This window comes from Strix uralensis, chromosome 1 (genome assembly GCF_047716275.1).
Source record: "Strix uralensis isolate ZFMK-TIS-50842 chromosome 1, bStrUra1, whole genome shotgun sequence".
NCBI lineage: Eukaryota > Metazoa > Chordata > Aves > Strigiformes > Strigidae > Strix > Strix uralensis.
In genome coordinates this window covers 146,052,429-146,077,263 of record NC_133972.1, presented here as the reverse complement: position 1 = coordinate 146,077,263, position 24,835 = coordinate 146,052,429, and the positions used below count along the sequence as shown (strand labels likewise).

The 24,835-nt window shown below is 34.7% G+C and overlaps 1 protein-coding gene and 1 long non-coding RNA gene across 2 annotated transcripts in view; both read left to right on the top strand.

Moving 5' to 3' along the window:
• LOC141949933 (uncharacterized) overlaps positions 1-24,835 on the top strand; it is a 730,729-nt gene that overhangs the window by 387,578 nt on the left and 318,316 nt on the right. The window lies entirely within an intron of this gene.
• The window catches only part of MMP16 (matrix metallopeptidase 16), a 186,691-nt gene that overhangs the window by 153,611 nt on the left and 8,245 nt on the right, over positions 1-24,835 (top strand). Inside the window, exons 7-9 of the mRNA XM_074884091.1 lie at positions 10,976-11,114; positions 19,615-19,765; positions 24,335-24,450. Of these exons, the coding sequence (XP_074740192.1) occupies positions 10,976-11,114; positions 19,615-19,765; positions 24,335-24,450 (406 nt within the window). The remainder of the gene's footprint in view (positions 1-10,975; positions 11,115-19,614; positions 19,766-24,334; positions 24,451-24,835) is intronic.

Genomic DNA, 24,835 nt, shown 5'->3' with positions numbered 1-24,835 from the left:
AAAGTAAGTTAGTTACTCCAGTTAGTAACTGCACTCAGCTGAGCAGAGACAGAAGAGGGCCAGGATTTAAATCAAGACTTGTCTTCCAAAAGACAATTATATCCATGGTTGTGGATGCCTCTGCAATTAGGCTATGCTCACTACATTCACTTAAAGAGGTAATTTCTCTGACAGTTCTCTCTGAATTATACCAAGCCTGTTTCCTTAAAAAAATAATAATTAAAAAAATATAAATGGCCTCTTTGGACATTTTTTTAAGCCCAAGATCTATTTTTAAAAGCTGTTTTTCTTTGTCTGTGTGTGTATCTGTTATACATTCAATAATCAAGGAAGCACATAGAGTATTTGGATATACCGATAGTCAACCAAATAATAGATGTTCAAAACCATTTCTGCACAGCAAATGACCAAACTTCATGAGATACTTGGCTGAATATTTTGTTATCTTTTGTTTAGGAAAAGATAATGTAAATTCACATTATTGTGCACTTTTTTCATATCTGCCTCATAATATGCAACATACAATACCTAAACTTCACAGTTATATTCTAAAAATATTAAGTTTTATATTCCTTTTCTGTTCATGATTTTAGACAAAATAACACCTTATTTAAATAGTTGAACAATGAATGTTGTCTTTCAAATGAGAAAAATACAGCACGACAGTGATTTGCAGCATCTAGTCTAAATATGAATGGTTGTTTTTCAAAGCTTATTGAAGAACTGCAGAATTCTTGTATAGCTTGTTAGGCATTCAGTATTACTCCTTCTGTATTGGAAACAAAATCAGAAATTCCTGAAATCTGCTACTGAACATGAAAGTGTTTTGAATATAAAAAAAACTCTGAATGGGGACCCATGCTTTCGCTGTTTCTTAAATACATTACCACATAGGCAGCAGCGGCTTCGCTGAGGGGCTCAGCTGGACCTCATGTGGGTCTGTTGAAACCGGCTGGAACCGGCTGTGTCCAGCATGGGGCAGCCCTGGCCTCCCCTCACAGAGGCCTCCCTGCAGCCCCCACTGGGCACCAACAACCAATACAAATGGCCAAAGTATGCATTAGAGAAAGAGTAAAAGAAGGAAACTTACAGAAGGAGAAAATTCAAAGGTAAAATAAAGGAATAGAAACCCTACATCTTGGATCTACCACTGTGCAGCACTAGAAGTGGGAAAACTGGGATGCACCTGTTAGTACTTTACTGAAATTATTACAAAAAGTCAGGAGAAGTTTCAGAGGGATTACCAGTGTTTTGTCTAATTGACCATACTTTAGAACTTGATGTTGAATGTAAAGGAGGTATTTTTGCTCCAGTTTCAGTCATAGTTCCTCTTGTTACAGCCTGTCATCCTGGTGGTGAATAAACCAGAATCAGACTTCAGATGAGCAAGCGTGTCCATGAAGGAGATCTGTACAGCACTTTACAAATGGGGGGGACAAAAACAGGTTTCTCTTGTGAAGAGAGTCAGAGTGTATGTGGAGTGCCATAGCCCTTTGACTCCTTTGGAAAAAGAAATGTTGTTTTTCATATTTTCCCTAATCTTTGAAGCCTGATTTCTGGATTACTGTAGCTTTTTTTTTTTTTTTTTTTTTTTTTAAAGCATAGCTGTAGATTTCAGCATGAGCAATGAAAAACAGTTTTGCACGTATCTCAAATGAGTAAAAGAGGCTATTTGGGTGAATAGGACTGAGTATGAAGCCAAGAAGGTAGATTTTAATATAAACAGGACCATTTTTGACCTTGAATAAAGTACTTGACATTACTTTACTTTGTCAGTTACACAGAGAAACAGATAAGAACAGATAATAGAAGAAAAAAATGATACTCCTTAGCAAAGATTTACTAGATAAAATCACTAGGTTTTCTGCTTTAAAATGTATACACTCCAGTGAACTTTTCATGTCAGTGGCTTAGCTGAAGACAGGTACTTTAAAGCAGGCTCAGTGTAGCCATAAGCAACAAATAGGTAAGTTTACCAGTTTTTTAATTGCTCTACTCCATCACAGCAGTTAGTTCTTTTGCTCATGGTATTGGTTAGCATTAACATATTGGTAAGAAAAAGAATAAAATAATAACAAACTATGGCTTTATTTTGTCTGGAGGTATGCTTCAGTGTCTGATTAGATGCCAATAAGAAATTATAATTAACAGTGGTTAATAAATTGCATCAAAGAAGTACATTCCTCGTTTGGGAATATAAGAAAGCAACAGAACTATCAATAACATTTGGTGATGTTTTAGAATCCCTTTGTTTTGAATCCAGTGAGTTGCTGATCATCTCTAGTGAGGAGATGATCAAGAGATTCAGGATCTCAACATAGGAGGTGCTGAGGTTTTCCTGAGCAGTGTTAAATGTTCTGAATTCTCACAGTGTTTCTCCGACCACATTTTTGCCCTATTACAACCATGCTGTTGTCTCAAACACATTAGGAAAGATGAATTGTTTCTAGAAGTTCAAATAAGTCATCTTCAATACATTATACATTCATCTGTTAATGAACGGGTAACAGTCCTTTGTAGTTTTAAAGGAGCTTTGTTTGTTCTTAATGTGAATCAGCTTACTAATAAGCTGAGCTAAAGTATTCTCTGTGTGTATAGAATAGCCCATTTAGTTAATTGTTTCCTAAAATGAGCTAGATTGGTAGCATCTATTTAATGTCTGATTCCAGTCTCACTAGAGCCAATTGTTTTCTGCTATGGAATTAAGTAGGAAATGAAGTAGGGCTAATCTGCAAATTTCCTTGCAAATTCTATATTGAAAAAAATGCAAAACAGAAAAGAAAAATAATTTCAGCAATCATTCTCATAGCTGAATTGTGCTAATATTTTTTCTACATTTAATTTCCCTGGTTTGTAACTTCTTTTTTCTGCTCCATGAAAATTATTTCACAGAAAGTTGCTCAAAAGCATTTTATTCTTTTTTTTCCTATTCTGTGCAGTGGTGTCCTTTGACTTAAATGATATACATTCCAAATTTGGAATGTAGAAAATAGATGTTGTTAAGGAAATAGTGGAATTCCCCAAATGAGTAGGAATAAAGCCTTTAATCCCACATGCTGCAGGCCCAGTAGTACCATAATTGAGATCCCCTGGTGAAATTCACATGATCTGATGAAGTAGATGGGGAAAAGTGCCTTTTGATATTAGAGCAAGTTTTTTTAAAGGACATTCCAAATTTATTTTGATTTAGATACAATAAATATACCTTGCATTTCCCAAATTCAGGAAGTTTCTTAGTACTTCCATGAAGGTGTGTAGTAGGGGAATTTCATTCTCTCCTGGATCACAGTCTTGAAATATATTGTCTGCAGGTTCTGTCCTCTGGTAAGCTTCTCTGTACATAACTGGAACTCTTCTTTCTCCGTAAGAGAATTTAAAGTTACTAAACAGCTTAGTATGTTATTTACCACTGGATTTTTTTCACAATACTCAGATGCAAAAAAATTAGAAGGATATTAATTTGTCTGAAAGTTTCAGTCTGCCACTCCTGCTTTGCATAGCTGTTGGCTATGTTTAATCTTCCATCGACAACGGCTTACTTTTGCATATGGTCAGAGGTAGCTTATGGGAGAAGACATGACCCAGTGTGAAATTTTAATATGTTTTGTCAATAATATAAAGCTACAGTATTAATTGGAATTCAGCATTTGGTTAACATTGATCTAGGGCAGAAGTATTATGTTTATTTTCCTTTTTTTTTTTGAAATTAAATAGGCCAAGCAGTGGGCCTGTGGAATCTATCTATAGTAAAACTTTTTTCTCTAGCAGCTGTAGATATCAAATTTTTCAGTTTTGCATCACATTCCATCTTCTGGTGGTGGGATACCCTCAATATTGACAGAGAAATTCACACAGAGATATTTGCTGTACAATGCAAGGATATTTCACAAATTACTGGGGGTTTCACATACATTTTCTAATCATAGTCAAAATATTATAATTTACAGTTGTGATTTGTCCTGTTCTTCACCTGTCTCACTGTCTGACTTAAATCTTTTCCTGCCTTGTGTATCTACAGTGAGATTTAAGATTCCTTGTAAAACCAGCACAAAACCCAATTTCTGCTAAAGTTAGCTTAATCTTCATCTCCAAGTAGTTACAAAAGTTACCACTTGAAAGGTTTCCATTTTTTTCTTCTTTCTAGCTCTTCATAGATTTTTTAGAATGTCTATCACATTGGGCAGTCTTTGTTTTTAGTGAGTGTCATTTGGACCTCTGAGTCAGAGTGTCACATGTCATTACAGAATTGCAGATAGAGTTCATTAGGTATAAAATAAAGGGCAGAGCTCTAGAGATTTTGTAGCAAATTAATGTTTTATTGTTGGCAATGGTTGTTGATCCAGAGGCGCAGGAGAAAATGAGGTGCTGAGAGAAGAAAGCTCCATTAATTTTGCACTAAAAACTCCACTAGTTTGTGTATTATGGATGAACTGAAATATCTAGAGATTGTTTTTAATTCTCTTACTCATCAGTTGTGTCCCTTAATGAACCTGAAAGATGTTTAAGGTGAGAATAAATACTGAAGTTTAAATTAATTATTAATTTAAAAAAAAAAAAAAAAAAGGAGATGGTAGCAATGCTTACCAGCATCAAATAGAAATAAATAAAAGGAGTTACAAATGTTTTGGTCTAGAAAGTTTGCTAGAAGAGTTCACAGAATCAAACATGAAGAACAGTTTAACACAACCATCACTAAAAAGCTAAATCAGTTTATTGTCAGATGAGGAGGAGACTGTATCTAGCAATAAAGTATGAAAATTATGCATTATGAGCCAGATTTTTTGACTCTAATGCACTCTTCCATTCAAGATTCTCCAATCTGTTCATAAAGAAGTGTTTTTAAAAGGAAGGTATTTGCTGTGATCATACACCATGTACTGTATTTTAGTCCCTTCATCCAATCACTGAGTTACATATGCTCAGGAAAAAATACCTAGAGCATTTACTGACAGTGCAGAATGATTTATGTATAACCTCTGTTCATCTTGTTTTCTCTAAAAAGCTTTATTGTCTTTTTTTCTCAGAAGTATCCCATCTTCCAAATAAAACAAATTTCATAACACTCAGTTTGAGTGACTGCTCCTGCTTCTTCAGCCTCTTACTCTTTATCCATAATAGCATTTCTGAAACAGCTTACAGTCTCTCCTTACTCATTTTCTGATTCTTAGATATATTGCTCACTTTTCAATTCTTTTTTTTTTTTTTTTTTCAATTCTGCTTTTTGAACTGGGAGTAATTGTCCAAGTTTAATATACTTAGTGTATCTATAGTCATAATATTTAATGATCCATTATTATGCAAGATCGCAGCTGCACACAGTGATCCATATAGTTGGAGCTATTGGGTAACTACAGATGCTTACAAAAAGACATTTGCTAGCCAGCAAGGAAAGACACTACATGCTCTGCATTCAATGCACGCGTTTGTCAGACTTGCAACTGGAGTGCATGTGACAAGTCATGTGTTCAACCTGTCTGCAGGAGTTAATGTGTTTTGGGGAAATAAAGTAATTAAAAGTATATTTAACCAATATAGTGGGAAAGACAGTTTTTCAATACCCAGTATTTCTCAAAAGAGACAAAATTGTGTTTATTCATTATAATCAAATACACTGAGATGTGTTTTGTCAGAGAAATTGTTTCAAGCTATTTACTTCAAGTGTAAAAGAGCTTTCTCAAAGTGAATACACTTTCTCTTGGACTACTTGAATTTCAGTAATAGCTGAACTGTGTTGAAAACAATTTTCAATAATTCTACCTGTTTATCAAAATACAGATGATAAAATTGCTGGTAAATATAACTTTGTTTAAGACAAATTAAGTACATTTACTTATAGGTGCTGAAATGATCCATTCTTTCTGTAAGCAGAGTCTATCCCATCTGATACCTCATAAAGATCCTTGGCATCCTTTACAGCCACGTGCTAGAGTTTCTAACTTGAGTTTCAGAGTTTGAACTTTGGTAGTCTAAAACCACTGAGTCCAGTATGTTCATAAGAAGCCAGGAAAATTAAATTTACATAAACATATTATTCTGATGACCTCTGCCAACACCTACCTGTCCCAATCTTATAAATGATCCAAACTTCCAGTTCTCCTCTCAGACATTTCCAGATATTTGCTGATTCTTGTCAGTCTGGCTATCTCTAAAAATATCTCTATTGTCAAATCATGTGCCTGCTTCTGTCTGTCTAAATAAAACCATAAAAATGCTAAAATTACACATTTCCAAAATTTTAGTTCTTCGGAAACCTGTAGGGTCCTTACTGATGAGCAATACCTCATTGTTCATGATTATTGCAATGGCATGTAAATCTAATGAAAATAGAGGAGGAAAATAAGGAGTCTACATTGATTCCATCAGCAAAAGAGAGAGCATGGTATGTTTTGTTTGCAATTATGCTTCAGAATGGAATATTTAGACATTAAAGGCAATGGCACAGGAAGATCTTATTTCAAGCCACAGATCCTTTATCCTTAATATTGGCCAGATGTGTTACAATATAGAAATGTTTCCTGAAAACAAGCAGAAGGATTTAGTCTACAAAGTGGTTTTAATATGAAGCAACAAAGATCTTGGATTAGATCTTGCAGTCAAAGTGCTACTATTCTTGGTGATAAAGAAAAAGAAATAAGGTGAATGAAAGCTGAACACCAGTGAGCAGCTGTGACTGTTGCTGATCACTTACGGCTTTTCACACTGTGGGTTGTTAAATTGTCATACACCTTTCTGTGGATAGCTGTGGATGCTCTAAGTTTGCATGTGTTTAGGAAGGAGTCCAAAGGAGTGAAAGTCCATCAAGTGCTAGTAATCACAAAATTATTGCCTCTTGTTCAGGAGGTCCTTGAACCACAAGTGATAGGTGACTGGGAGAGTGTATCGGAGAATAGAATAGAATAGAATAGAATAGAATAGAATAGAATAGAATAGAATAGAATAGAATAGAATAGAATAGAATAGAATAGAATAGAATAGAATAGAATAGAATAATAGTGCAGTTGGAAGGGACTTACAAAAATCATCTAGTCCAACTGCCTGACCACTTCTGAACTGAAGTCTTATCTGTTAATTTGCTAGTGACTCAACTGGAGATAGGATACAGGCCTATATGAACCCTGATCTGGCCCTGTGTGGTCATCCTTATGGTTTCATGTTGTTTGCATTGTGATGGGTTGAACCCAGGAGACAAAAATTAGAGAATGGACAGGATGTATCTCAATTGCATTTAGATGCCCACTTTGTACTTGGCAGACATTTAAACAAGAACCAGGTTTCTAGATCCCTTTATAATCAGTGTAGAGAAATAAACAATCTAGTGAAGCTTACCTTAGAATGTTTCTGTGAAGGACCTTTATTGTGCCAGGTTCAGTGATTCATATCTAAACAGATCTTTAGTTGTAGACATATAAATCTGGTCAAATCAATTCTACTTATGTAACTCATTGAACACTAATCTAGTAGTATTAGTACAGAAGTAGTAGTCTTATATCTTTGTAGAATTTGGGAAGTAACAAGTTACATATAAACAAAAGGAAAGATCTTGAAGATTCATGACTTTTCATTGTATCATTTTAGATACCAATTCTATTGGAAGTATCTCTGAAATGGCTATGGGATAGAGTGGAGATCTTCTATAATCAGTCTCAGGTGAAAAGGCCTATTCTGGTCCAGGTTGGATATGTATACACAGTAATACCCTGCTGAATTAATATCTTGTCCGATACCTCGAATTATTTCTTATTGAAAGCTTATGGTTACATCATATTGACATTACCATATATATATGTATGTTTGTGTATATATATATATATATATATATATAAACAAATCCCTGGGGTTAAGCTACATGAATCAAACATTCCAGCTTTGCCAAATTGTATTATTGTGAAGATTTTCATTATGGTATATCAGGGCACATAATTCATTTGCTAGGGAATTTGAGCAAAAAATAAGTAAGAACAGTCACTATTATGCTGCAAATCACTAATATTAAATATGGAATACACAATTTGACATACAACTCTACCAAATCTGCAGAATATATTTTTATTGGTCTTGATATCAAAATGACTTAATGCAAATATATTCCACAAATCACTAAGGCTGAAACATAACTCATTCTCAAGAAGAGGATATTTGTTGACTAGTTGATTTTACAGGTTTTGTTGCACTGTGAAATACGTGTTCATTACAGAGTCAGTTTCTTTCAGGAATGCATGTTTAGTCTCTTTACTGAGGTCATTCCACTGACACTTTGATATTATACCAGAAATCACCATGATGGGATAGTACTAGCCAATCAGCAGTGCAGTACTGCCCATACTAAAATGACTGCTTGCTACTCTGGCCACATCTATCTTAATACTTGGAAGTATTGGTATACTGTGAACTATTGGATATAGCTGTGACTGTTTAAAGTTTGGCAGTTTTTTGGTTTTGGTTTTGTTTTTTTAAAAAAAGTCAACGGAATTGATTGAATATTTAACAATGTAGTTTAAGTCTGATCATTAGAACAACAGAACAACAGAAGTCCTTCTCTTGTAACTCATTAATGTGATTCGCAAGATCTGCTTCGGTGTTCTAGCTGAAAGTTGAGATTCATTAGCCAGCTTAGAATGTTATAACCTTTGTCTATAGCACTGACATCCAGACTTCCCAGATCATGCACGTTGTATTGGGAAACTCCTGAAAGCCTGAACATTTCATTTATGACCGTTGTTCAGTGAAGTGATTATGTGTGTACTTATGTCCTTTTTTATTCATCTAAGTAGTCAGCCTTTGTTCAGCTTTAAATATCTTATTTTGTACCCACAACCTCATCAATGCCCTTCTGAGTTGGTAGACGTTTTATGAGAGCTGGATATGTTCCTTCCTGCAATGAAACATTGTTTTCTAAGATGCAACCAAATTCAGACAAAAAGGTTAACACTATCTTGGAGTGAAAAAAGTTTGGAATATTCCATTGTACTGAAGATAGTAACAGATATCACAAAGATTGCAGTTTTAAATCCCTGCAACTTGCTACTTCTTTGTCTTCTTAAACTTTAATAACCAATCTCTGAGATACTGCCTAGCTTTGAGGGTTTTATGGAAATGTGGGGAGGACAAAGAACTGTTTGGCCTATTGAGACTTGTCATTACATCATTCCTCCCTAAGTCATTCCTAGATTGATGATACCCAAGAAATCTGACCTGAAAATCCAGTTCAGGCGTTTATTACTATTTCAATGAAAAAGTACTTCCAAATGTCTGCTTTGAGGATATTCCTCTTAATTTTAATTTTTCAGAGCCCTCTGGTCTTATCTACATTCTATGATAAAAAATAACAGAGCCTGACATTATCTGTTCCAGCATTCAGAACACATGCTTCAGTTAGGCCTTCCTAAATACTTGTGTCTCTAAGTAGTATTTCCCCACTTTTGTGAGTTCTCTTACTGGAATTTAGTCAATTAATCCTAAAAAATTGCTTTGCTGACCTTCCTTAAATGTTATAATACATCTTACAATAAAAAAAAAACAATGAAAGCTGAACATAGGAATCTAATCAGATGAGAATAGTGCAGCTGTGTTATACTAGCAATGAAATAGCTAGACATGAAAAAATGTGAGGGATTTTAGTAGCATTATTTCCAGACATTTGCACCCTTTCAATATAATATTTTTCAGGTTGTGTAAGCTATTTGAACTTTTTTTTAATACTAAAGTTCTCAGAAATCTTGGACTTAAAACAACTTTTTCAATTTTAGACTAATTTATGTACATGTTTAAGATTTATTTTTGTATATATATTGAGCTGTTTTGTATTTGTATGGCTAATACTTTTTGTGGAGGTTTATAAATTGTTGAGTCATTGGAAAGATAAACAATTAAAGGGAGCTGTGATCTCAGGTTTGGAAAGATGATGAATACAGTTCATCATGAACCTGCTCCTGCAAAGAATTAATCTACTCTCTAAGCTGTGCCAGTTCCCATAAGAGCACAGATCTCTTTTGCTTGGCAAGTTGACCTATACAGAAAGAAGGCTGAACTGTCATGTAAAACTGTGACAGATATCTGACAGAATAGCACTTTCTTATAATTTAAGAGATTTTGTTTTATAGAATATTAATGCTGTAAAAATGTGCAAATGTGTGTAATACTTGATTACCCCATCCTTCGTCTCTAAATATCGGATGAACTGTAACTGCTGTTATAAGAGCTGAAGAGGTACAACAATGACATCTTTACCCACCTAATATGTCACATACTCGTTTCTCAACTTGAACATTCCTTGCTCCTCAGCAATGCAACTTCGGTATGACTCTCACTTAAAGCAATAGCATATCCCACAGGGAGAAGCCATTTTAAAGGAGAGAGGTTTACCAGAACACTGGATTTAACACATATAACTGGCTGTAATATTAACCATACTGTTTAATAGTACACAGAAAGACTGCAAATCTTCACTACAGTAAAGTTGTCATCAAAGTGTAGTTCTTACCGGACTGATGTAGTAATGTTACAGCTACATCTATCAACCTTTCACTGTTAGCAGCCACTGCAAAAAAATAGCTTGCAGAATTAGTTGATCTCCAAAGCCTGTCTGTAGTCCCATTATATTAGGCTTACACATATGCATACAGTTCGGTCTAAAAGCACTTGTAGTCAGTCCACAAATTTTAAGTTGGGCCCCTTATCGGAATGATGTTGAAAAAGTTACATCATCTCATACAGCATGCTGTATGTTCTGCTGAAGGCTACCTGCACCAAACACACAGTTCACGTAGGTCGCTTATTCCCACCTCAGGGAACAACTAGTTCTGACACATTTGTAATGTATGGATGTGACACGAATGCAAAACCAAATATGGTTATGCAAACAGTGAAAGGCCATGCTCTAAAAATGCTAGGATAGGCTGTTCAGTATTTTCAAGACAGCAACTAAACACAAATAAATGCCTCAAAGCATAGTAAGAGACGTATATTTGGTTTCCAGGATCAGTGGTTTTGGCGAGTCAGAAACAACAGGGTGATGGATGGATACCCCATGCAGATTACCTACTTCTGGAGGGGACTGCCTCCCAGCATTGATGCAGTTTATGAAAACAGTGAGGGGAATTTTGTCTTCTTTAAAGGTAAGAAAAGAAGAAAAGTAAAATTTTGTGTAATACTTTTGGCTGTGACAATTTCTTGGAACATATCTTGCTTATTTTTACTAATGATTTGTAAATCATATTGCAAATTGGTAGTTAAATAAAGAGTATATGAGTTATGTTTTCTCATTTTGGCAACTAAAACTTTAATTTGTGATTAACATTCAGAGTAGCAGATAATTTACATATTGAGAAAAAATTTGGCAGTATAAATAACAGACAGCAATGCAGTGATCTACTATGAAATCCTTTTTGAAAAATGTGGATTAGGAAAAAAGAATGAACACTGTTCCTTTTTTTTTTTTTTTTTTTGTGGTTCTCTAGTCTTCCTCCTTTTTACAAATGAAATTTGCAGGTATTTAAATGGCATCTGTGCTACATATATTTCATTGTACTGCACTGTACTTATTTCATACTAGAACTGTCATGTTAGGAGTTTCAGGTGGGAAAAATAAGTATCTTTTTCATAGATGTGTATTTAGAATTTTTAAAGAAGCATAAACTCCAGAAAATGTCTTATGGATTGAATTGTTGATAATCATTCTTTTCAAAGTTTCACTCCAGGCATCAGTTGTTCTTCAAATTTAAAAGTTTTTGAACATGCATCTAATTTAGATTTAATGAGAAAATTATCCTATATGTTAAATAAATAGCCATTTAGCAACAAAAGAGTGAAAATCATGTGAAGTATATTTTATAAAATAATAATTTGGGAGAAGAAAGAAGAAACTGAATAGATATGTGAAAAATTATTCAACTCTTCAGTGTTGTGAATGATTCACATGTTAACTCATTACAAAAAAGTAGAATTTTTTTAAAGTTATACCAAAAGTTATTTCATTTTTACAAGTGGAATCATTAAGAGGGAGATAGAAATAATATTTCATTCACTATGGAAACATTATCATCTTGGAAATGCTAAATGGAATATGGTTAATAGCATGCAGAAACACTGCATAACAGTTCAATGAAGATGAGTTTATGTTTTACTAGTAAGAAAATTGTATTTTTTGTATGAATCATAAGGAAAATTATATTCCATGTAGTACATTTTCTATTTACATTACTTCAGTACAGCATATTCTCATATGCTTGTCTGTGCTACATAGAGCGAAGGAACTACCCCATGCATTCCAAACCTCTGCCTTGATAATGCTGGGATCCATTACCTGAGCTTCAGACAGAAATGATCAAGCTTAGTCTTATACCTGCTTTGTTTTCTTTCCCAGGGATCTTAAAATATGTTTTAGCAGTGTTTAACTCTTCACCCAATGCTGACTGACTCCTGTTAGGTCTTAGATGAAGGGGTTAATTCAGTAGTCTATAGGTTATAGATAACAAAAAACAGAAGCAGGAGAGGAACTTCTCTATTTTCTATCTGGGAAATTAAATAATCGGGATTAATTAAAGCAAGCAGAAGCAGCAGGACTCTTCTCTTGGAAGTCAGAGTATTGTGTTTTTTTCCTTCCTCATCATCCCCAGCTTATGCTCTCTGGTTTGAGACCAGCTAGTTTTGTGCTTTCTAGTTGATATCATATGGTACTTGAATTTTCTGTTGCAGGTGTTTTTCCACCTGCTTTCTTTTCAAAGTTCCTTCCATTATTTTTCCAGTGACATTTGCATTGTCCCTCTGTTCACCAAGGTTAAAAGTTGTCATATTTCCTTGTGCGATTTTTCTGAATTTTTTGCTTCTCTGCCACTTCCTCTTCATGATTTCCAATACCTACCTGATGGTGTTTGTCTATCAGTGTAATTCATGTTTTTCCACTGCCACAGAATCACTAGGTTCAACTGAGTCCTTTGTATGTGTGTCCTTGAAAACTCCTGTTAACCAAGGATCTCAGCTGCCTTGTGGAATGTGATTGCAGAAGTCTATATAAATAGATTGTGGGTAACAGTCATTGTCTTGTTTCTTCCATTCCTTCACAAAATTTCTTCCTGGGAAAAGAATTTCTTCCTGTCTTCCTCCCAAAGGTGTTAGAAATAGCCAAGTTAATTGTTGCTAAGATGATAAGTAGAACATGTTGTCCTGGTAGTGTGCTTTACCAATCTAAAACTAGTCAAACCAAGTAAGTTCTAGAAGGAGCTTAAAATCTGAAGTCTGGCATACAGATGTGTTCACAAAGCACATACCTAGGCCAACATTTATGTCCATTATTCAGAGGAAAAATAGAAAAGATGGAGTGAGTGCCATCACAGAGCTTAGACTGGAATAATGTCACTATGCACTCCTCTCAGAAAATATTTTCCAGATCACTTCATTTTGACTGGTCAGTTCATCATGGCAAAAAAGTGTAGTGTTTGAGTGAAGACAGCATTTACTTGCAGATTTTTAAATAAAGTCTCTAAAACTTCTTCTTAAGGTATCAGTAACATCCAATGTCTTGTAAGGTAGAGTCTTGAATCTCTGGTGTGTGCTGGAGAAACACATCAGTGTGTAAATATCCTCCCTTCAGAAGAGCCACTGCTTCTTCTGCAGATGCTCAAAGGAAGGTTCCAGGCACACCTTCTGTCTCCATTGCGCTCTTTCACTCACTTTGGAGGCTTTTTGACTAGTGTGAAACAGGACCTCCTGTGACTGACTGTTTTTTCACTCCTGCTTTCATACTTGTGGAGCAATATCTCTATCTCTGAGGAAGATGATGAAAGGAGTAAGCCAATTTACTCATCTGCAATTGCTAGTGAGTAATTGCCACCTTGCTTCTCCTTACTGGCCTACACTGTCATAAATTCAGGATAAAAAATATTCCATTAAGCCAGTAAAATTTATAAGGGATAGTCCTTGTGAACCATCCTGTATTGAAACATTCCCTCTTTAGAAATCCACAAATCTCACTTATTTTCAGTAATTTATGCTCTATTTGTTTTGTTTCAATCCTTGTCTTTCAGGATGGCAAACATAAAATTTGAAACTGTTGATTTAAATTATAAAGCAGCTTTAGATCTTTATTACATTTTTAAATAACATTAGATTTTCCTTCCTTTTGTGTATACAGTTGGATTAATGATATTAGTAGATTACTTCTTTACAGTAGTAGAAATATAGATTATTAAAGGTATAAAAGTATTTTAAAACTGACTTTTTTTTTTAATGGGATCTATGCTGTAAAATATGAGCTATATGCAATGATAGAAGATGGAAGCTCAGGATGGAACATGTTTTTTATGAACGTCTGAAATCTCTTTATAGCTTATGTATTTGCTATGAGAAATGTAATTATTCTTAACTTGTGCTAACAAAATCAATCAGTATATTTATACCTATTTGACATTACTCTCCTGAGAATATTTGAGGAGCCTGTGAGATCATGCATAATATGTTACATGTCTATAGAAAATCAAGCTGAATCAAGTTCAAGACTATTGGATCAAGTGTCTTTGGTTTTGAAATTTCATTGGTATTGATTTTTTTTTTAATTTTACCATTTTAACTTTTATTTCCTTTTTTTAAAATTATTATTTATTTACACAAGGAGAAACAATTGTAAAAATTCAGTAGCGTGCTTGCAGTGCAAAGTGATGCTTGCTCATTTCGGGTGGCTTAAGATACTTGGCCTGCTTCCTTGTGCCTTATAATGCTCATAAAGTACATAGCAATCTGGTGGATGGCTGATTATAAAAAACAGATGTTTACATTCTTGTTATTATTCACTGCTGGTGTCCATGCTGAATGATAATAAGAAGATGGCACCAGAATGATACTTTTTTCTTTTTTTTTTTTAATGAGGAAATGTGAATAGTAAAATTTATTCTACGTACCTGTGGGAATTTATATGGTGCTAAAAATGAAATTGTCAAGCCATCTGCGCTGTTGAATGTTACGGTAAACCAAATGTAGCAATGGAAAGGCTGCTGTAAAAATCATACTACCAGTGCCACCATCATAACTTGCAGCTGCACTTATCCCACTGCTTGACAGTTTTATTTGAAAAAATAGATTTACTATAGTGTCAAATCATGGAGCAGAGAAATGACAGAAACTTAATGTGGGAAATAGAGAATGAGAAAAAAGGAAGCCTGAATAGTAATTTGGGGATACCAGTAAGAAGACACTTGATCCTGGCTTGAAAGACCAAAATTAAGAGCAAGGGTGGTTGGAGAAAAAACCCTTCAGAATTAGATATTCAAATTTAGCTGGTTTCAATTGAATATAATTCCTAAAAGTATTGAGAATTTATCTCATCACTGTAACACTTACAGTGACTATATGCTCTATCCCACACAGGTCTTGCACTACACACCTATCATAATTGCATATAACATGAACAAAAAACTTGGTTGCTGACAATCCAGGAACATGGCTACTCAGCATTCTAATTCTACAAAGGAAGAATTACAGTTGCTAAAAACTGCATAATTGTTTCCAGTAGTCAGTAGGTAGCTAAATAATCTGAAGAATATCTGAAGTTTAATATTCAATACTTCAAGTGAAGCGTAGCAATACAGATACCCTTATTTCCAGTAATTTTTTTAGAATGTCAAAGGTAGGTGTTGAGAGACTTCAAATAATTGCAGTCACAGTTCATCCTTCTCAATTGTTTCCCTACAGTGATGGTATTTAACAAAGCATTATTGCAAAAAGTAAGATATTTTGACTTTTTTTATCACTTGCTTCATTCTCAGCTTGTGACCTTACCATTCTGCTGTTATTATATTAGATCTTACATTAGGGAATAAAAGCAGAAAGATGAAACATTCTGAAGGTTGGCCAGACCTCATGAAACATGTGGTGCTTTATTCTCTGTGAGAATAACAAACCCACTACCCAGACCTTAAAAAACAACTTTGCAAAATAAATACAGTGGTGATTTCTGCCAAGGGCATAGGTTAGGGCTCTGAACAAAAATGTTAGAAGGATCAAACTATAACTATTCTAGTTTTGTCATATATTCTTTATTTCCATTATAATCACAATTAATGAAGTGTATTGACTGTTCACTAGTGGAAGTGGCATACGAGCTAAATGAAAGCATACTGACTTAAGCATTCATTTCTAATGCATTTTAAAATACATAAGTATAAGTTAGAAATCAAAGGAGCTAATTCTCATCACAGGCATTTCTTGCACTGTTTTTAAGTTTTAACACCTCCTAATATTTGGTTCTGAGTTTGAAAGCTTCTAATTTTTTCTTACTTTTCGGAAATCCTCTGATCAACAGCCACCCACTTTCCTCCAGCTGAGGGACGAAGCTAAACAGAAAAAAGAAACCCAAAACAACAAAACCAACAACAAACCACCTAAAAACCCCTGAAACAAACAAACAAAACACCCCAGTCAAATCTGTCAGCCAGATGGAACATTTGGATTTCTTATATACAGCCCTTTCCATTAACAATCAGCACAGTTGTAGCAGACTAAACATGTCTTCCAAAGCAAATGTTAAATACAATTCCCTCTAGTTAGAATCAATAGAAGTCTTGCCCACATGTTAGAGCTCTCAATGCCCTACTGCCTCCATAAAATACACTTAAATTTACCTTTTGTCTGTTTACCCAGAAAGAATTTGCTCCTTACTAAGAAACTATATGAAGAAGAATTTATTTTCTTAAGTCTTGGGTTCCCACATCTACGCTTTCCTTCTACTTCAGTATATCTGAATATGCAGCAAATACCTGGCTCAGTGGTGTTGTCACTTATAACGGTGTGTGCTCAACCTTTGTTTATTTTGGTATGACCTGATCTTGTTAATAGCTAAATTTGATGCATTGAGTATGGCTGATAATGATCTATTCCTAACAATTGCTGTTACTTTTATTCCTTGTGAGGCACAGAGAAAGGTAATGGCATTATGTACATCACAGCATATGCCTCTCAATGCTGTGCAACAGCTGTCATTTTGAATGATCTTCTGAAACACAAATGAGCTGGCTCGGTATCATTCACTGGATGCCATCTGTTGTTCACACCATAAGTACCAACTACTAAGGTCCAAAACACATGACTTCTCTTACCATTGCATTTGAAACTGCCATTACCATCTGAAGTCTTCTGTGTCTGGTCATGTGAACTGGCAAAAGAATAAACCACATGGGAGGAGGAACAGTGAGTGACTGAAGATGCTCACGCCTGTCATGATCAAACCCTATAAATGAATTATGTACGGAATCTCAGTAAATGTCAGGTTAGCACAGACCTTAATCCCAGGTCAACACAGTCCTCAGATTTCCATGGCTGTTCTGCATAGATCTCTGTGTCTCTTTTATTTTCAGTACTTCAAATGGCTCAGTACATACTCATTCTTTGAACCCTTTCTTTCTTCAGCTGGCAGGGGGGAGATGGTTCTGTTGAGCAAACGGTAGTGTCTGTGCTTGGAAATGGGTGACAAGCAGCTGTAAAGAAGCTGATAAAAAATTTACTCTGCAAACCCAGCATGGGAGGGACTGACACTATATCCCCTCTCCTAATTAAAACTGTGATAAAATGAAAACATGCTTTAAATTACTACAGTACAAACAGGGAGATTAAAAACCCCCTCCCTTTAAACAAACATTTAATACCTCTGAGGGATAACTAAAATATCAAACCAACTGCAAAACAGCTCTCTGGATTTTCCCTCTTGGTGTCTCTGGCATACACTTGATCCTAGACCTTTGGGGTAATATTACATTTCCTTATAAAATATTTATACAGTACAGTGCCTTAACCTCCTAAGTCTGTGTAACAGCCTGCCTAGCCTTACAGGTAAGTACAATGGCTAATATGAACAGCCATGACTTTATCTCTTAGGATCTTTTTCCAAATGTGTTTGAGCAAAATATATTTTCAAACTTTTCCCCTTATATTTTAAATATCATTGTCATAAATAACAACGGATAGAAGTATCCAATAGGCCAATTCAATATATATGTTCATGGATCTCCTCTAGACCTTTCTGTGATGTAACTCAGAAGGGTCTACGTGATGTCAAAGAGTATCTTCTTCAGTGTTATTATTATTAAACATAGCAATGCTTTTTGGAAACACAGATGAAGGTAGTGCTTTGAAAAGAAAATAAACACATGTTTCCTACACAGTGGAGCCTATAGTCTAGCTCAGAGTGTCTCTGTGGCCTAGATGACATAATGCGAAGAGAAGACAGGCCTCAAAGCAAGCTCTTCAGATAAGTGCTAAAATGCAAATTATGCTCCCTTTTCCCTATTTCTAGGGGGCATATGAGGATCTTTATTCCCTTTTTTTCAGCCAAAGCTGTCTGTGTTTGAAAGAGAAGTCTCTACTGAAAAGACACAGGTGAGAAGTATATTTTGAGGAAGAATTAGAAGAAAATAAAATATAAAAAGGAGAAGATAGTTGCAAGAATAAGACAGGAGAAACAGTATTGTTGAGAAGAGCCAAGTAAAGAGTCTGGAGGACAACACAATTATTGGGGAAAGTATTAGACCAAAGGCTTAATATGAGGTGGTGAACCAGGTGAGATAATCGTGGAAATGTTCAGTGAGGAAGAGAGGAGCTAGGAAGCTAAGAGTAAACTGAAGCTGGGAAACTGGAGTTGTGGACTGGTGAGGTAAGCTATCCAGTTAACGAGAGAGCACAGGAAGCATCCTCTCCAAAAACAGGTATAAGGGGGGCTATACTACAAAACACTGGTGGAATTGTGGCTTCTGTAGACATGCATACCCCTATATAAGACAATATATTTATCTAGTAACTGCAACAGTAGGGGTGTAACCACTGAGCATTGCTGTTCAGGAGGTACTAGGCACTATTCGTATTTAAGACAGTTTAGGTAACCTGAGGTTTGTGTAGACACTGTGCTAACACCAGCTAGAGTCATACAACTACCTTGTATTATCAGCATGTAACAAGTGAATTGGGGTGTTTTGAATGATTCCTCACCCACAACAAAAGGTTAAATCTTGCTGCCACTGTTACTAAAGGCAACCCCCATTAATTTCAGAAACACAATGTTTTCATCTGTGGGACTTCAGAACCTCAGTTTGCCGTCTTTAGGCCACACTAAATAAAATACGATTTAAAAAAAAAAAGGGGGTAATTTCAGAAATAATCTGTACATCCTTCATAAGTAGTTTAACTTCTTGAGGAGAAGGAGACTACAGAGTAATAAAAGCATATGATCTCTTTTTTTTTTTTTTTTACCTCATTTTGTCTTAAAATTCACTTTTCTTTCCCCATGAAATGTAAAACTGTTGTGTAGTATTGCTGTAAAGGTATTACATTGTCAACCACAGAGCCTCTTGAGATGACTTCATTTTCATTCTGGGTTTGATCCCTGTACAGTTGGTATCAAAATATTCTGTGGGCTTACTGAATGAAAGGTGTTTTTTAAATGCAAGGTATCTGTAAGGCATATTTAATTTTGCATTATCTGTAGTGATAGAACATTTTTCATTTCATTGTGTTTGGCAGAACCACTATAGCCCTTTGGGAGTCACTCTTATTTCTTAGGAGTGTATTAATATTAATACTGAGAGTACTGAAGACTAACACACATAAATGTATGTGTATATGTATGCTTTTGTACAGGTAACAAGTTCTGGGTTTTCAAGGACACTACTCTCCAGCCAGGTTATCCTCATGATTTGATAACACTTGGAAGCGGAATTCCTTCCCATGGCATTGATTCAGCAATCTGGTGGGAAGATGTTGGGAAAACCTACTTCTTCAAAGGAGATAGGTTGGTACAGGAATTCTACAAGGAAGCAATTTGGTGGATGTCAGCTAAGTGTGTTAATCTTTTCCTTTGTTTCTCAAAAGAAGTTAAGCCACTCAAACAGTTCATTTCCTGTGGATGAAATTAACTCCTCCTGCATAGAGGGCCATACTGTTTTCACATTTTATGTAACCTAAATTATATTTGTGTGAATATACTGAAATAAAAATATATATATCCAGTGAAAAAGTTATGTTTTCAAAGTCAACAGGCAAGTCACAGTTGTGGCAAATTTAAACTTAAATATTCAAAGCAATGCAGTTAGGTACACTCTTACCTGATCCTTTTTATCCACGTTTCTAAATCCTAGCATGTAAACAGGCAAGGCATGATCCAAAGCTCTTTAAGGTCAGTGAAAATGACTTCTCTGCTACTATTTAAAAATGAGGTAAAAAAGGGAAATGACAGCTAAACCAGAAAGCTGGAGAACAATTTGGGCAGTTCCCTAGGAATTATTTTAAAATAAATCTTACAGTTACCTTCAGAAGAGACACTTATTTTTATGATTAATAAAGAACAGAAAAAAAATGTAAAATCTGAGTTATTTTCCAGTCCTGAAAGAGACTTGCACTAGTCACTTAATGTCTCTGTGTCTTCATTTCCCTGTCTGTAAAAATAAGGGAAGGAATATTTATCTGCTTCATAGAGATGTCAAGAGAACTCATTAATTTTTCAAACCCTACAAGTTATCTGAATGATAGATTTTACAGGTTTTCGGGATGTTATTGTTTGTTGATTGATGTATCACTGCGCAAATTCTAAGCACTCAGAGACAAATTATTCTTTATTAATAATTGTGATGTTTGTATTAGTATTATTGAAAGTATTATGACTGCTTTTGTTCCTGTATGGTACTTAGGATTCTGAGACACTAATAGTATTCATGGATCACTTAAGATATTAATTTAATGCACATCATAGAATATATTTAACACACTAAAGCTGATCATTTTTAGCAGTACTGTAATATTGCACTACAGATTGACACAACCAATTTTATTGTTAAACCTTTTTCTTTAAAAAAAATAATTCTTCAACACTCGTGATGAGGAAAGTGGATAACTAAGTAAAATTTTTATGGTGTTTGAAAACTAGGTATCATTCCAAGCAATCAATTTCCACAGTGAAGAAGAGAGTCACCTAAATAATTTGCTCCCTGCGGTTGAGTAGATTTTTAAAAAAAATGTAAGTTCATTTTCGGGTAATAATTTTCCACCTCCACACTCCTGGGAAAGTATGTACAGTAGGAATCTTATGTGACCTGTACTTCCTTTAGGCTTTATTCAGCAATGTCCTTTTATATTTCCATGCACAGACAGCTACTTATATTCAAGACTTTCCTAAAACACTAGTGATAATAACAGAAGACAAAAAGAACTATCAGAGAAAACATCTGTTGACGGAGAAGTTGCTACTTAGAGCTAACCAGCACAATGAAACTCAGCAGGATATAAATGCAATACAGTATGTTAGAAGAAAATCGAACAACATGAGCCTTGGAGAGATAATTGAGCTATTACAGGATATTGACCACCAGTGGGAGTAAACCCATATACCACTAAGCTTCTCAATGTGTATTGTTTATATCACAATTTTTTCTTAATGTAAAGCTAGAGTTGAATTCTCCTGCTGGTTTTAGTAGTATGTATAAGTCTACTGTAGAGGTGGATCTTTTCCTGAAGAAGGTATAACATAAACATAGCTTCTTGGTGGCAGGAGGCAAGAATGAAGGAGAACCAGAAAGTTATGCCAGCATCAAAATAACAAAGTATGTTCCTCCTTATGTAACTCAGGGACCTGTATGCTTATTTTGTTTTGACAATACTCTGTAGTTAAGGAGCTCCAGGTCAGAATCTAGATAGAGGTAAATGTCCCAGAACAGCAATATACATTAAAAAGTTAGAGCAATAAAATACAAAGCATCAAATATTGGCTATAAAATAATAATAATAAAAAAAACCAAACCACAATAAAACCAAACCAAACTGGTAAGAAGATTTAAAAGTCCAAATAGTAAATGGTATTATAATACTCATGTTTAAAGCAACTCATGTATGGACCATTATTATTATTATTTGAAATGATCCATTTAAACAGTAATGATAATTATTCCAAATAATTGCATGAAAGCTAAAAAGGGGACAAAAGATGACTACAGAAAATATTTTGCCCTCCTTCATTCCTCTCCCACCAAAACTGAGTAGTGTAAGACAAGATGATAATAGGTTTGCTACACTTCTTGACACATGGCCTTGTTTATGCCCCTGTCTGTTGTGACCGGTTTTTGTACTTTAGAGTTTAAATTAATATCTTCTTCCTTCATAAAGCTTAGTCATCCAATAGTTCAGAATATCATTAATTAAATAGAATTACATACAGGAAAAAAACATCTTTTAGCAAATAATTTCCAGATTCCCTTTTTCTAAAGCCATGAAGTGCACTTTCATTTATTTTCCCTCTGTTATTTTATCAGTCTTTGAGATACAGTAACACAATTTATATAGTTCGTAAAGCTCAAATCACTTAAATCATCACTGGGAAGTCTGCTTGTGAACATTTGGCTTGCCAAGGAGAGTTAGGACTAGGCATTTCCTTACCCTGTAGACATACCCATTATTCCAGCACAGTATCATGATCAGTCCTTCCCTCAAAGGATTTCTCATCAATGCTGAAAAAGCAACAGTTCTGGGACTTTTCAGTGTGCACTGGCTGTGTCCTTAAAGACTTGTTTTCTAATGACAATGTATATTTTTGAAAGTCCTATAGGACTGTCTATTTCCATCATGGAGCCTAGTGGAAAAACACAGAGTTTAGTAAAAGATAGAGCTCAAAAAGGTGAAAAGGTTGGAAGAGCAACAAGTAAAATGAGTAGAAGTATGCAGAAAGGAAATAGGGTTCTGGGAAAGAGGGATAAAGGAAAAGGTAAGATAGTTGATAAAGAAGAAATGTAGATGAAAATGGAGATTAGAAAATAGTGCACTAAGCTCAGCAAAGAGTGAGAATAAAGAAACAGAGAGAAGGAGAACAGGCAAATGTGAAAATAGAAAATACAAACTAAGGATAAAGAAACTCAGTGTCAAAAGATGAGCAAAAACTGATTGCAGTAGTTGTCAGAGGTGTCAGAGCTTTGTTTACAACTTCTACATGTTGTTTCTTTCTCCATGTAAACTCTGAAAGATGTTACATTTCAAAATAAAGAACATTTCTTTGTTGGCTGGTTACTGATGCATATGTGACTGGATTAAGAAATGAGGCTATAAAAATAATTTAAACATAAGAAAGAAAAAATAAATACAAATATTTTGTAATGTAACTTGCCAACTCTTAACCCACTTGAAATCTACCACCTTTTAATTTAATTGAAAGTTTAAAGCCAGAGAAATGCCCTACAGGGAAAAATACAGAGGAGTTTAGATCATTTTGTTTTTAAAAAAGATTAAGATGTGAATTGATTAGTGTCTAAGTACCTTTGCAGAGCCAAAATATCATCCACTTAAGGACTCTTTAATATATCTGGAATGATCATAACAAGGATTTCTAAATCTGAAGTCAAATGAATTCAAATTAGAAAAAGGGTCAAGTTTTTAGCAGTGACCAGATTATCAATGAAAGTGCTATGTTCTCAGGCTCTTGAGGTCCTGAAATGGTGAGTGGCTGCCTTTTTATGTAATTTTTCACATGAATAAAACTGATTTCAAAAAAAACCAATCTCCATTAAAACTATGCTGTAAATTGGTATGCTCTAAGTTAGTGGAGCCAATGAAAATAAGAAATGACCCACCCAAATATATCAGGATACACAGAGATACTACAGATAAAGTACGTTAATTCTTAGAACGAGGTTATAATAAGATACGCATAGCAATTTAGCCAGCTCCATAAGGACAAAGAAATTATCAACATTATCTGTAAGAACAAATAAAATCACAAGTATAAATACTTCTTACATGTTCAAGTTGCCTAGAATTCACATGCTGAAGCTTTTCAAATTTGAGAAGGACTAGCTGGCAAAAAGGCACAAAAGCAGGCTGAATTTTGTATTATACAGTATCTATTTAATGATAATGAAATTAAAAGCCACCGTAATGCATACATATAAGCAGTTAAATTAAGATTGCTGGGAGAATTTTAATCAGCATCTACTGTCATTTTTGTGATTATAATGTTATGTAAAACATTAATGTGTCCTTTTTGCATATGTTGTTTCTCTCTGTGTCACTGTGCAGAAGTCCTAGGCATCAGAATTGCTGCAATTATAAGTAAGATGCATGCTGATTTAGTTGTCAAAGTGCAAAAATCTTCTATCTTCTTTCTGCTTACATGAAACAGTTGCCCAGTCAGCAAATAGATTTCTTTGTAATCTGGTAGTATGTTCAAAGAAAAGAAGTCAAGTATTCCCATTTGTAGTGCTACATAATAAATGTCGCAAATGTTAGAAGGAAAAATTATGTAGTTACACATCTGCTATCTTATAAATGCTTTTTTCTTTCTTCTTTTTTTTTTTTTTTTTTTTACCTTTAAAAAACATTTCAGGTACTGGAGGTACAGTGAAGAAATGAGATCCATGGACCCTGGTTATCCCAAACCAATCACAATTTGGAAAGGTATCCCAGAATCTCCTCAGGGAGCCTTTGTCCACAAAGAAAATGGTATGCAAACACATTCCTGTTTTAATGATTTACTAACACCCTTTATGTAAGATGGATTAGTAGAGGGGTGATTGACTATTCAGGTTAAGTAGTGAAGGAATTCTTGATTTATGAACAGAATACTTCCTGCTATAGAACCTGCTGTTGTGAAAATGGCTGTTTGTTTGCATGTACCATTTAACACAATGGAGAAAAATCTTTCAAATTTAATATTGTAAACCTTAATTTCTGTTCCCTTGTTTCTTGTGTCTTAATTCACTTAGTTATTTTTGTTCTCTGCTAAATTACAGTACCTCTTAGAACAAGCTTCCTAAACACAGTGTATCTCTATTTGAATTGTAAAGGTGTTGGCTGTTTAACAGCTTAGAAGGTATTACTTTCATTC